Genomic DNA, 14,840 nt, shown 5'->3' on the forward strand with positions numbered 1-14,840 from the left:
AAAAAAAAGAAGAAAAAAGTGAAGTATAGCCTACATGGTTAGAACATGCTTAAATATTCGATAAATAGGTCTAAGGGACCAGTCGAAATTTACAGAAGGGGGTCCTTGGAGGAAAATTGTTAAGACTTAGACAGGGGCCATTTTCGAATTGCACAAGTAGGCTAAAGCAAGCACATGCGATTGATATGGGCACATTCAGGGGCGGATGAACCCTTAGTTAATTTCCTACTAATGATGACTCAACCAGGTAAACCGGTACAGTTTCCCTTGAAATTCTAACTCCCATTTCTGTGGAAGTATTTAAGGGAGGTTTTAGTACATCAAGGTAAATACAGGCTTTTATTTGATGTATGATGACGCATCAATGTTGTCAATTACTTGGAAGTCGGAGTACATCAAGGTAAATACAGGCTTTTATTTGATGTATGATGACGCATCAATGTTGTCAGTTAGCCTACTTGGAAGACGGATGTCTGACTCGGAGTCGGATGTCCGACTTCCAAGTAATTTTACATCGAGGTGCCCAGATGTCCCTATAGTGCCCATCTATCCTGTATCAGAGTATAGCCTACAGCTGTTTTGTCCGACTAAATAAAGTAGGGCCTACTTCAATCAATCAATCAATCAATCACGCGCTTTTCCAAGGCGTTTTCTTCTTTTGCAAGCGGTCACAAGTCGCGTCTTGGTGTGAATGATCATCACCCCCACGGTCGTTCCGTTGCCATGGAGATGGCCCGTTAGATACACACCAACCCTCCCCCTCCCACAGGGACCTTCAAAGAGAGAAGGGATAGCGGCATAGGCCTACTTACTGACTTACTGTGTAGCTTTGTTTAGGTCTAGGAAATAGGCCTAGTTTTGTTCTCCGGGACCGTTTAACCAAAAAACTTGCGCTAACAACATGTGGGAAATAATAACGTTGGATATATTTCTGTTAATTGGAATATTTGCGTTTACAGGTAAAGTCTTCATTCGTTTTCATTTGAGGAAGAAAAGAAAAACATCACAGGACCACAATTTGGAAACAAGCCCTCAGGGCTTTTTGTCTCCGCCAGGCCGAAAGGCATGGCGAGAGGGTATGTTTGGTTATGTTATACTTTTAGCACCATTGTAAATCGTAGGCTACCACTGTAGGCTACTATTTGCAAACTGTTAATCAAAAAACTGTATCTGTAGGCTTTTTTTGATACTTTATTAACAGTTTGTAAATTGTAGGCTACAGTAGCCTATACGGTTTACAATGATTGTTAAAAGGATTTAACACAACAAGCCCTGGGGCATGTTTCCATTGTGGTCCTGACTCCTGTGTATTCAATTCATTAAGAAAGGCTATACGCTATTATACTCCTGTATTCATTGTTCCAATGGACCAATGTTTAGAGATTTGTTAAGTCGGTTAAAATAAAAAAGCTTTTTTTTTTGTGTGAAAATTTTAAAGCTGCATATTCAGATAGTAAGTCAATCATTGAGTTTGATTGATTGATTGATTTAATACTTTAAATCAATCAATAGTATATTCATAGTATATGAATATACTATATCATATTACAATGATTGCTAAAATGATATAGTACCTGTGGAAAGCCTGGTTTATTTATTGCTCAGAGCTCAGAGTCTGTCTACTCATAGAGCAGTGGTTCTCAACCTGTGGGGCAGGACCCCCAGGGGAGTCCCCACATGATTTGTTTTGGGGGGGGGGTCCCCAGATGACATTGTAGTGACAATTTTAGGACTTTTAAGACCTTTTTAATACCTTGAAGAAAAAAGAAAAAGACCATTACTGCATCAAAAGTAATCAACAAACTATAGGCTACTATAAAAAACTGGTCAAATATTGGCCAAATCGTCAAATAATATTAAAGAGTGGCAACAATGGCCAATCTATAAGCTCGTAGATCTGCTATTTTCACAATATGTATCTGTGGAACAAACAAAATTGAATGCCTTAAAGGAGGAGTTCACCCAAAAAATAACTTATTTTCTATCAATTGCACACCCTATGAAGCCTTGAATCCATGGATTATTTTTTGTTTTTGTCGCATTCCTAAGCTAATAATTTGATTCCCGTCTCCTACCGGCTAATGTATCCGGTAGGAGACACAAAGTAGATTATTTGTGTCTCCTACCGGAAATACACACGGTCATCAAATGATTGTCTTAGGAATGCCACAAAAACAAAAATAAATCCATGAAATCAAGGCTTCATGGGGTGTGTAATTGATAGAAAATAAGTAATTTTTTGGGTGAACTCCTCCTTTAACTCTTATAATTCCAAGTGCTTGTCAGGGTGGGTGGTCCCCAGTTCAAATATGATTCTTTTGGGGGTTCACAGCCTGTAAAGGTTGAAAACCACCTTTCTAGAGCCTATCCGGTTTGCACATATACATACAAAAAAATCTTTAACAGTTTAGTTAATTTGGTGTGGATTGTTCTGTTTCAATTGATTTATATATAGGAAAAAATCTTCATTTTTGTTTGTATATTTTGATAATCTTTGTTATGTCATTTGTATAACTGTACAACTTGTAGACATACCTGTGAACGCATCCTGCCCTCTTGAGATGAACCCTGTCAGTGTTGTGGCGAGATATGGAGACGCTGTCTCGGTTAACTGCAGCACATCTACAGACCACCATGGAATGGGCTGGGAGGCAGAGATTGGAGCCACACACTTCGAAGAAAATGTGAAGTTTGCCACTTGGACAGTAGAGACTTTAAACGCCTGGGAAATCAAGCCCGAATGCTACATTATTCTCCCCGATGATTCTCAGTGTCGACAAACACTATCAGTCACTCTCTATAGTGAGTATCACAGATGAGAATTTAACCCATTAAGACCTGAGGCCGATTCTATACGAATGCCTTCTAAATCAGTAGTTCTCAAACTTTTTTTGGACACCCAAATTCATATATATTTGGCTGCGGACCCCCATCTGAAAATGTTTTGTGCCAGGGACCCCCAGAAGAGAAGATTTGTGTTCTTCTCTTTAAAGATCTTAAGGATTTTTCCAAAAATGTTCAAAAATAGCAGATGTACAAGCTCGCAGCATGGCACAAAGTGACACGCTGTGAGTTTGTAGATCTGCTATTTTTTAATAGCCAACACTAAAATCTAAAAATGACACCCGGTTTTAATGGGTTAACACCACAGGTTCAATCTTCATCATTTCACTGTGATATGACAATTGTCAACACTGCCGATTTTACAGTGTAGATTTGAGTCTCAAAGATTAAAACAAAAAACTAAACCATGTTACATTGTATTACATTTAACTCTTCATTTCCACCATAATGTTTACAGAAGAGCCAGACAGCGTGTCCATCTATCATCCAAGTCATACAGGACCAATGGTGGAGGGCACGGCGTACCAGCTGCAGTGTGACATTATCAACATCGCACCAGTCAGGAATCTCACTGTGATTTGGTACAAAGAACATAAGCCCATCCACATGCAGTCATATGTCAATCTGACTGTATTCACACCAGTGAATGAGTCATCTACACTCACTATCACCCCACACAGAGATGATAATGGAGCTCTGATCTACTGTGAAACACGAATGAACCTTGGACCATCAGGTCCAACCTATTTTCCAGTGAGGAGATCAAAGTCACATACTATTACTGTATTCTGTGAGTTTCCGTTTCTAAACCATATTACGATTTTTAAGATATCTTGGACTTTTTATTCGCTTTTTCCTGCTCTCTAATATTGTATTGTTTACTCCCCAGACCAACCAACTTTCCTCACTTCCCAAACAGAGACACTAGTTCCGGTGCTTGAGCTTCCAGTTGCTGATAAAATAACTTCGGGAGATCACTCGGTTATTACCACCTCTTCGTCTCCAGGCATTTGCAATTGCACAGCCTCCAATAATGTGGGCATCGAGACCAAGCAACTCATTGTCGATGAGGCAGCAGGTAAGACGGTGTTACTACTAGCATATAAAGCCTAATTTATGCTTTGTCATATGATGGGGTCACCTGCCGAAAATAACCACATTTCAAGTGAAAAATGCAACTGGCTCCTTCCTTCCTTATTTTGGGCAAACAACATTGCTGTATGACAAAATATGAATTAGTCTCAGGTTCTAGGATTACCAACTTCCATTGTGATATATTCTCTAATTCCTCAATGCTACTATTCTCCAACAGGTAGTAACCCTGGGGCTGGGACCACTGCACGGATTGTTGTGTTTTTCCTGGCTCTTAATTGTTTCGTGTCCGTCTGTGTAGTGTATCACAAACGGAAAAAGACTCCTCAAGGATCTGGACACTTAAAACAAATATCGTTCAGTTGAAGCGAATAATCTTACATTCCAATGGTGCTGTGTTTATGTTTGCTGCAATTTGATAGGAAGTAAGAGAAATAATTATGATAGATCCATTTTTATATATACATTTTGTACAATGTTGTGTAAAATTCAACGGAGAAATGGCCGTGCTGACCTGGGCTTTGGGAGAGGCACTGAGATCAGAAGATAGAAGACTGCATGCTGGCCTCTGACCTGTGCCTCATATCAGCAGATATGAGAGAGATAATTATTGCAGAGGGCATCTGTGGGCGGCCTGGGTCCTTCCTTAAGGGCCTCTACACACTGCCAGATATTTGAAGTGGTCGAGTCATCAGATCGTTAAGCACGTCACACTACACAAGTCTTTTTCTTGAAATCGGCTGTCATATATCGTTGTGGTTTTCACACTATACGATTGATCGCCGACAAGGGATCACGCACACTGCAAGATGTTTTTTATCCCCAATATTCGAGTCTTCATTTACGCATCACAGAGGGGCCAGGAGCGAGACGGTGACGTAGAGGTGTTCACAGTGTTGCTCACACAACCAACGCATGGGCAGGGCTCATACCCTGCCTTCGTTGTAAGTGTCAGCACATGCAACACTTGTTCTTTACACCTGTCAAACCCGTAGCCTGTAGTTGCTGTCTGGAAACAGATCAAGTGGCACCCTGCTTTGTAACTGAAGATTTGTGGTGTCGATGAAGTAGACATTTGCCTGGAGCTTCCTGGGCCTGCCCCCCCCCCCCCTTCTCCCAGTATTTGCACATTGCTCGTTGTTGCACATTGCTAGTTGCACAGTGAAATTGTATCGTGGTTGATATTGTATTTTAGTTAGTTTGCGGTGCCATAGGAGGTTAGGTTTTACGTATTTCTCTTTTGTTTTTTAACAGCATAAAGGGAAATTGAAATAAAATGTATATTTACCTTTTTCAAATCTGTGTCAGCTCTCTCTTGGGTTAAAAGTGTTTGTGAGAAAGACTGTCTTAGCGGCTGGAAACAGTACAGAGGCACTTGTATGGGGTACCCAAATGGCGTATTTATTCACCAACATATAGCAAACATAACAAGAACATTAGCTGAAGCACCCAATTATGGTGGTGTCCAGCTCTGCTCTCTCTCTGTTAACTGGCAGCAGCATTTTATACCCAGGTGAGCTGGACTGCACCATTAGACTGCACCATTGACAGGGGTGTTCTAAAACATATAATAAATACCTAACTAAACATGCAATACATACTTAAATACCCCTAACCCCCCTATTAAAAATCTCCCTGAACTGCACAAGTTATAACAATTCCTTCGTCACCCTACAACATAAATTAGCAATTACCACAAGCACATCACAACCCCCCTCTGCTATCCTGATATGGTCCAGCCCAATCATGTTGGAGACTGGTATATTTTGATGCCTATATCTTTTTACTTTTACTCAAGTAAAAATGTCCACGGACCCCCATCTCAAAATATTTTGTTCCAGGGATCCCCAGAAGTAAAGATTTGAGTTCAAAATGTTTGCTTTAAAAATATATATTCAAAGATTTGCACAGATGTTCACGATTTTTTTTTTGCAGATCTACAAGCTCATAGCGCTGCACAAAGTGACTTGCTATGAGCTTGTATATCTGTTATTTTTGAATAGCCAAAGAAATCTAAAATGACACAGATGCTTTCCCGGTTTTAACGGGTTGAGTCAAACAGTGTTAGTTATTTACTCAACTAAATTGAAATTATACACATCTAGTGTGTGTTAGAAGAAAAATGCAAGTTTACATTATTTCTCAAGAGATTAGTTGGAGCTTCTTCTTGTGGAAGTCAGAAGGGCAACACACCTAGGCTACTGTGTTCACAATGACAATAGGTGGTTTATGTCTGTCTGACCCACTACACCAGAAACAAGTATTCTCCATGTAAACACCAGCCTCTACTAGTCGCCATGGAAGCAAGGGTGAGAGAGCATGAAGATTGTACTGTAATAAATGGTTGCAGAGGAGGTGCAATGTGCACAGGACCACAGGCCTTTTATATTATTTTATTTCATTTTAGCATCATGACTCAGTGAAACATTAATGCAGCACATATTTTCAGTCGGTGTGACTATCAAAAATAGTGCACAATATCAACCACATCAGTTTCTCTGTGGGACAGCTTTGACAAATTTGCCTGAATAGTATTCTATATTAAAATCTAAGCAATGCTGTTTATTATTTATACTTGTAGGATCATGGTCACATAAGACTAAAATGACTTGCAAATGAAAATGGGGCAACAATGTTTAATCCAAGCAAATGAACAACGTGCTCAATCCTCCAAGGCTCTGATATCCAGGCTATTTATTTAGTACTGACTCTTATGCAAACTAGACTTGTAATAATCATGCAGATTTGTGTCGGGCTCAGGTTATAGAACCACAAACCCTAATTGGAAAATAATAAGTTACTGCTTTAGAGTCAACACACAATTACATGTTTTAATATTTGTACTATGTTGTTAACCCTCCACACTGGCAGAAAGAATGAGCAACTGCTTGGCTGGATTCCGAAGGGCTCTATACTATGTATACTCCTGTTTTCGCTTTACACAAAAAAAAACGAAAATAGCCAATCTACAAGTCTGAGGGGACACAGGGTGATGATCAATCAATCCCTGCGCCTACACTTGTAGATCTGCTATTTTCGTTCGAATGTTCACCCCAGAATAGTTTTGCTAGGGTTCATGTGGTTAAAGCAGGTAAGGCTGTTGTGTGTAATTGACATATTATTTTCATCTCTCAGAAAATCATGATGGTACTTGATTTCCCTTCACTTTGCTACTGTTTACTCTACAGTGAGCCTACATTGTACCTCTGTGTTATTATCTGGAGGCCTGCAGCATACATCACATTAGTGAGACAGCAGGGAGCACACAAAGCTAATGTGTACGTGTTCTAGTTGCTAATGAATGTATATCATACACATCACATATATAAGAGCCTGGTCTAAGTAGGGAGACTGCATGGGGTCAAAAGTAACACTATTTACATTTTCCTTCATAATGCACAGACTACTTGTATTTGACTCTTTTTGAAACATATATATGTGCCCTAATTAATAATATCATTTATAAGCTTTCACTAGTAAAGACAAGACTAAATATTACTTTTAATGCAATAAGTCAGTGTGTTACAATTGCCCCGTGACAGGGGCAATTGAAACAGTGGTTGGGGCAATTGTAACACTGTAAAAACAAGTCATATTAACACACTATATCTCAAATAAAAACACATCACTAAGTAATATTTATTTTTTATAATTTAATATTGTTACGTAATCATGTTTTATATATATAATTACAATTAATTGTAATCAATTTGTTTTTTGTTTTTTTTTCAATTTTAAATGTTTTATTTAAATGTATTTTTACTTTGACATTTAGTTAAATATGTTCATTTACTAACATAAAAGTATATAATCCCAGACAAAAAAATCTGCTTGCATTGTAACACATTGTTACAATTGACCCCGGTCAATCCCATATTCTAGCTAGAAACACCTAGATTAGCATAGGCTGCTAACTTTAATTTGTGACCAATAACATAGAGATACAATTCATTTAAGTTTACATTTGCTGTCATCTGCAGCAGAAAGAAAATACCGTACATTCAATAATGTACTTTTACATCTCAAAATCTGTTTTTGTTGAAAACTTCTGCTGAGATGAAATGGTCATTCTACCCTTCCACAGGCAGAGAGAGAGGACCCTACTGAGCATGTGCAGAACAAGTCTCATCCCAATAGCAGCTTGTTTCTGATTAGAATTATTGAGTGTGTTACATTTGCCCCCTGTTACTTTTGACCCCAGTCTCCCTAAAGCCTGATATATACTTTGTTGTGGCTGATAGCAATCCCCAATAAATTGATCAGCTGGCAGGCTAAGCCTGGGAGATATAAAGCTATGTGACGCGCAAACTGAAAGGACTCACGTCCAAACGAAAGCTCAAGTTTGAAATGTTTTACTTCGGTGACACCAATTACAAAAATAAGTGAAACAGTGAGCAAAATGTGGTCAACAAAAAATATCTCTCCCAGCTCATTACCCTACCCCCACGTTCAAACCAGCCTTAAGGTGAGCAGGTGAGGACCACTTGTAGCCACTGCTACACACAAGGCGACAGCTAGGAGGCTGCATAGGCTTATCAAGAAAGCTGGATCTGTCCGCTGTACTACCTTGAATACTGTGGAGGAGGTGGCCAATAGCAGGATAAAGACTAAACTCCTGGCTATCATGGACAATCCCTCCCACCCCCTAAATGACACCGTGGCAGGGCAGAAAAGCTCCTTTAGCAACAGACTGTTACACCCAAGTTGCTATAGGAGATCTTTTCTGCCTGCACCAATAAGACTGTACAACTCCTCATCTGGTTGGCTCGATGAGGCTGTTTAGGATGAGGGATGTGGGATGCAAGCCATCGGACTCTTTAGTAGTGCTTGGTCTGTCAATTTCTTTATATTGTAGGTTGACTATACTTAGATGCCTATTTTAGATGTTTTTATTATTATAAATAAGCGTTTTTATTGATGTCTCTATGAGAGTTGCTGTAACACCTTAATTTCCCCTCGGGATGAAAAAGTACCTACCTACCTACCTACCACTGGAGGCCACCCACAGAGACACTCCCACCATCAAAGTGCGAATGCGGGGCCTACATCTATCACCAATTATCCAATCCAGTGCACAAATACAAATATAAACCCCATTTGGTTCCTACACAATTTGTCATACAACAGTGTTGTGCACTGAAAATAGCTAATCTGCAAGATCTTGTTGCTCGGCCAATTTCATCGCATGACACTGTCACAATGGAGCATAAATCAGGCTTATGGCTCAACAGAACCAACAGTTAAAATTCTATTCAGTTATTATTTTATAATAAATGCTAATGTCTTCTCTTGTGGTAGACCAGGTTAATCAATAACCCCTCAATCAACTTGAAAACCTATAGTTAATGTAACACAAGCTCAGGGTTGAATACTGATAGCCTATACCTCAGGTCTAGAATAGCCTATTTTGCAGTATCACCTTTACCTACATGAATCTTAACTTCTCAATTCTGTCAAAAGAATTGTAGATTGGCTATTTTTGTGGCAAAAGGTTTTTGTGTAGGGCAGTGTTTCCTTTTTTTGGCCAGTGCCCCCTAGACCTGGACTGTTACTGACATGATACTGACCATGATGCTGACATGATACTGACAAAATACAGACAAAATACAGACAAAATACAGACAAATTACTGATCATGATACTGATCATGATACTGACTATGATACTGACATGATACTGACCGTGATACTGACCATGATACTGACATGATACTGACCAGTATCACGGTCACTATCATGTCAGTATCATGTCACAAATATGTGCCGAAATCACATACTAACATACTATTCAGTGTGCCATTTTTTTTTTTAATGTCTGAATTGTGTCCCCCCTACTGGCAGTGTGCATGAACGGTTTGACACAGATCGGTCCAGCAGTACCCAAGATTAGCTGCACACAGACAGACACATACAGTAGACACATAGACACTGAAACACACACAGGTGTGGAGATAAAAACAAATTGGCTGCACTCTAGAAGATATTTTGTACACAATTTCTATTCCTTTTACCAGCAGAAAATATTTTATTTATTCATTTCAATGTGCAATACATAGTGTTCCGAAACATTTTGGTTTATAATATATAATTCCATACAGCCTCACAGTCTCTTGAAATATACATGCTATTACATTTTAATAGTCCTCTTGAAACGGAACAAGATAATAATACACTAAAATAGAGACCATAAAACAGATCTACAAAGGCAGAGGGTAAATCACAGAAAGCAGTCTCAGTATTGTGGATATATGTTCCTATGGCATATACGCGCACATGTCGTGCAGGGAATAATTATCGTATGCCCTCCGAAAAAAAAACAGAACACACCACTGGTCATAAGGTCAAGGTCAACAAGAGGAAAACTGCATCTCATGACGGTGTCACTTGCCGACCAGAATGGATTTTCGCCAAGCAACACTGTCATGCGATGAAGTATAAATGAAGCTTCAGAATCTCTAGAGCAGCGGTTCTCAACCTTTTCTGGACCCAAAAGAATCTCCAAAGTGTTCGCCGCATGTTCGTTAAGTGGTCAGATGGGTGGGCCCGTGCAATTTCAGAGCATGTTTATTTGTGTTCTGGCAAAAATACCATGACATTGTTATTTTTTTTACATTGAGTGCCATTAACGTGTTTCACGTGTTTTTACCGCTATGGCGCAACGTGCCAATGACGTGTTTGACGTGTTTTGAAAAAATAGTAAAAAAAAAAAAAAAAGGTTTTTCAGTTCAACATGTTCAGAACCCAAGATATCATCATCTGAAGATTTGCAGCTCCATCCACTCCTTGTTTAACTTAGAACTGAAAAAGGCTGTATCTCGCTTCCTAAGCACTTTTTTTTTACTTGGCAAAAAACTCTGGCACTGGGACAACATCATTCTGAAATAATTCTGGCAATTCTGGCACTCAATGAGTTTAAAGTGATTCAAATAATAATTAAAATCGTAGTGTTTTGCCAATTTGTTGGGGGGCCGCTTGCAACATCCTCACAGCCCACCAGTGGACCCTGGCCCACAGGTTGAGAACCACAGCTCTAGAGGAGGGGCATAACACAACTAAGAGACAAGGCTGTTGTCACAGCAGTGAGGTAGGCTAGGTCATAAGCTTTTAGCAAAAACAAGCCATACCAAGGTTTGACTTTCATTTTGAAAAAGAAAGTCATTTAAGTGTAAGTATTCTGCAGCTTTTAAATTACAATACACAGCTTTCAACAAATTATTTGTACCAATTAACAACATTTATTTATGATATAAGAGAAACATGCAAAGTAGAGAAACAAAATATGTCCATTATAATATCATATTCTATATTTTGTCATCCGTCTGCCACTGAAACATATGAGAAACTGTATCATGATGTGCTGTAAACATGTGCCTTGTTACCTGGAGTGTCTTTTCATAAGGCAACTTGCACCGACCTCTTAAATATACAGTAGTTCATTTGTCAAGGTGGCCTCTGGAAAGGCAGATTTAATGTCATTGTGGGTTCTCTAGGCTCAACACTAGGCCTGCTAATCATTTCACATTCATTCTGTCGTACGTTTTCCTCGTTCATTTGTGATACCTCGGTGGAGGCTGCTTCAAATCCAGGCACAGTGTTGGCCACATGGACCACATGGACCTTGTTTCTCCCATTTTTACTGAGGATACAGCTGAACACCTTCTTAAAGCCTTTTCGAAAGTGCTTGGACACCAGAGCATACACAATAGGGTTGAGACAGGAGTTGGCATAGGCCATGCAATGAGAGAGGATCCTGAAGGCGTATGTGGTTTCATTGAAAGGGAAATCTCCATATAAGTAGCACAATATCACAAGATGGTACGGCAGCCAACATATGCAGAAAAGCACGGTGACAATTATGATCATTTTTGTGACTTTGCGCTTCGCCCTTTTGGATTCTGACATGCCATCCAAGGGGTCCACAGCTGTCCATAGGTACTTGATGGTTCTAGTGTAGGACAGGCTTACAATCAGTACAGGAATGACATAGCCAAACATAAAAGTGCACGTGTCCAACACTTTACGATTCTGTTCCTCCCATCCAGGTATGCACACAGTACTGTTGTCATAATCTATAAGATCATAGTAGCTGAGATAAGGACCTGCAAAGACCAGTGATAGACCCCAAATGACCACCATGGCAACCACCGCATTACACGGAGTTCTTAGTTCTCTGGATCGTAGTGGGTAACGTATAGCCAGGTACCTACCAACAAGAAAGAATTGGATCAGTGAACAAACATATCCAGTATACTAACATAATGGAAGAAATTACGAGTTCACTAAAAGAAAGCACTCATGTTGTTAATGTTCATTTCAGCTTGGCCTAATTGTTCATCGTAATCACAGTCGATTGAAACAGCAATATTTAAATCACAAACCATAATATTTAAACCCATAAAACCCATACAATTCCCCCAATCTGTAGGTTCTGTGTGTTTCTACAATTCCCATTGTGCATTTTATGGGAAAGCACTGGCTAGGCAGGCCCATATGGTGTATATAGGCACCACTAATCAATCGGATTAATAAGGATCGCTATTTTGCCAAACCAGTGCATAAGGTCAAGGACACCAAGTCACACTGAGGGTAGTGGCTAAGAACTAGGAAGTGAGGAATATTGTTTTCACATTCACTGACTGTATAGAGATGATGTTGAAGTGAGACGTGTTGTAATTTTTAAAATAATTTTGAAAATGTTTGTGTTTAAGTGGTTAATGGTATTTAGTACATTCTAATGTCAAAGATTTACACTTTTCTTTAATGTCCCTACAAAATGTTTCAATATTTAAATTTGTATTGATAATTGTAAGGTAGATGTAGATAGGTTTTATGGTTTTATGGAGTTAGATGTTTGTTCTACAGTGTAAATGATTATAGCCCTCTGTGGTTAGCGCACTATGCCAGCAAATGATTTCCATGAAATTATTCAAAAGTGTTACTCATTCCAAGCTACAGCTGGAGGAGATATTAGCCTAGTCTCAAGTGTACTGTAGACTGGGCGGAAATCTATTAACCTTCCAGGCTAGATGATCTTTTGAGAACATTTTCATTCAATTGCTTCCTTAGGAGAGGACCTTACAGGATAGGATCAGCTGGCTTGTAAGATGAGAAAGCTATTGAATTAACACCACCTTCTAAAAGGTAAACATCACCACTGTGTAATGAGAATGTCTATATCCCTGTGGACATTGGTCTACATTGATTGAGGAAATTGTGTTGCCCAGCAACTATAATGAAAGTTCCCACTGCATGCAATGGATAATATAATGTTTAGACAGTAACATATGGTTCTCTAACAGAGTATTTAATTATTGATTACATTTCAACCTATGGTCTTAAATGCCTCATTATAATTATACCTCTGGGTTCTAATTAATCAACGCCTCAGAGCTTTTACACTCATGTTTAGCCTTGGTGAATACTTTTTTAATAGATTTCATACCCTTACCAAAAACTAGATCTGAAAAAAGGCAATCATTGTAGAGCAAGTAGTCTGTGTTGCTATGCTACTACTTTCATGTCCATTCTGGTGCAAAGATTTGAAGAACTGAACCCAATGGCAGAGCAGTTTAATGAGGCAAGTAAGTCGACCTGCAAGTTGAAACAAAGGCTTGTCTTCTATAATTGCTCTCCAACTTTTATATCTGGTTTCTCAGTTGACATTTCCTCAGCCAAGGAGGATGTTTAATGACATCTGTCTGACTGTGACCAAATCACAACAAAGTCATGGCTAGATATCCATGAAATTTGCAGTGTACATTCACATCCAAAGAGGAACCTATGGATTTTGGTGACCCCATCATCTTTCCTCTAGTCTAGCACCAACATCAGGCCTAACTTTCAAATGGCTGATTGGGGAGATTTGTTAGGTCTTGATTTGCGGAGGTCTGCCACTTCTCTACTGAATGCATTCTTCTGGATAAGATATTCATGAGCTTTTGTTTAAAGGACGACTTCAGTCACTTCACCCATTTTCAACCTATCTTCATATAATTGGTCCTCACTAATGTTGATGATAACATCGTTTAAAAAAAGGAGGGCTTATAGGAGGGCTGTTGACACTTCAGAAACCCGCCTACCAGTGACATCATCGTTAGGCAGATTATTGTTTTTCAAATAAGATTGAACGTTTTTTATTTAGTGCACTTGGTTAAAATGACGCAAGTGTTGTATTTGTTTATCCACTGAACTCAATAACCAATGAATAATATCCAGCTTTGCACAGGATACAACAATGATGTATGTTTAACACTGGGCTTTCAACATACCTGTCAACCGACACAGCAGCGAGGGTGAAGCTGCTGGCGTACATGGTCAGGTTGATGAAGAAATGGACAACCTTGCACATGAAGGAGCCAAACACCCAGCCCTCCAGGGAATAGATGGTAGCTTGAAAAGGCACACAGAAGATAATGAAGAAGAAGTCGGCCACGCTGAGGTTGAGAATGAAGAGGTTGGTGGTGTTGTACCCGACCTGCCCGCTGCGCAGCAGCACCGCCAGCACCAGGCTGTTGCCCACCGTGCCCAGGAGGAAGATGAGAGAGAACACCACGGACACGATCACACCGGTGGGGTTCAGCTGGTAGCTCTCTGACGCATTTGACTGTTGCCCTGCTGTACTACTGAAATCCTCTGAGTCAGCCATGTTGAAGATCTAAGGGAGAAATAGAAAAGCACGATCCAAGGATCGATCCATGAGCGCCTGTGAAATTATGACCATTAATTGTGTTGACATACACTACAGCAAATATTCAAGCAAAGTCAATGTTTACCTAAGTACAGTACTTAATTACTGTAAATGTAGCCTACTTAATTATTTAATTATATGGATAAATCCATTCCTCATTACACCCTTGTACATTAACAAAATAACAGAAAATCCATAATAATAAATGAGAGGACACA

The 14,840-nt window shown here is 39.4% G+C and overlaps 1 protein-coding gene across 1 annotated transcript; it reads right to left on the bottom strand.

The window, feature by feature from the left end:
• Window positions 1-11,375: 11,375 nt before the first annotated feature.
• On the bottom strand, window positions 11,376-14,580 carry galr2b (galanin receptor 2b; the record flags this gene model as incomplete). The annotated part of the gene is made up of 2 exons (XM_080446386.1): window positions 11,376-12,138; window positions 14,204-14,580. 2 exons carry the CDS (start codon window positions 14,578-14,580, stop codon window positions 11,376-11,378), a joined length of 1,140 nt encoding a protein of 379 aa, XP_080302512.1.
• Between the last annotated feature and the right edge of the window lie 260 nt (window positions 14,581-14,840).

Source organism: Gymnoscopelus braueri (assembly GCF_963280865.1).
Source record: "Gymnoscopelus braueri genome assembly, chromosome: 13".
Lineage (NCBI taxonomy): Eukaryota > Metazoa > Chordata > Actinopteri > Myctophiformes > Myctophidae > Gymnoscopelus > Gymnoscopelus braueri.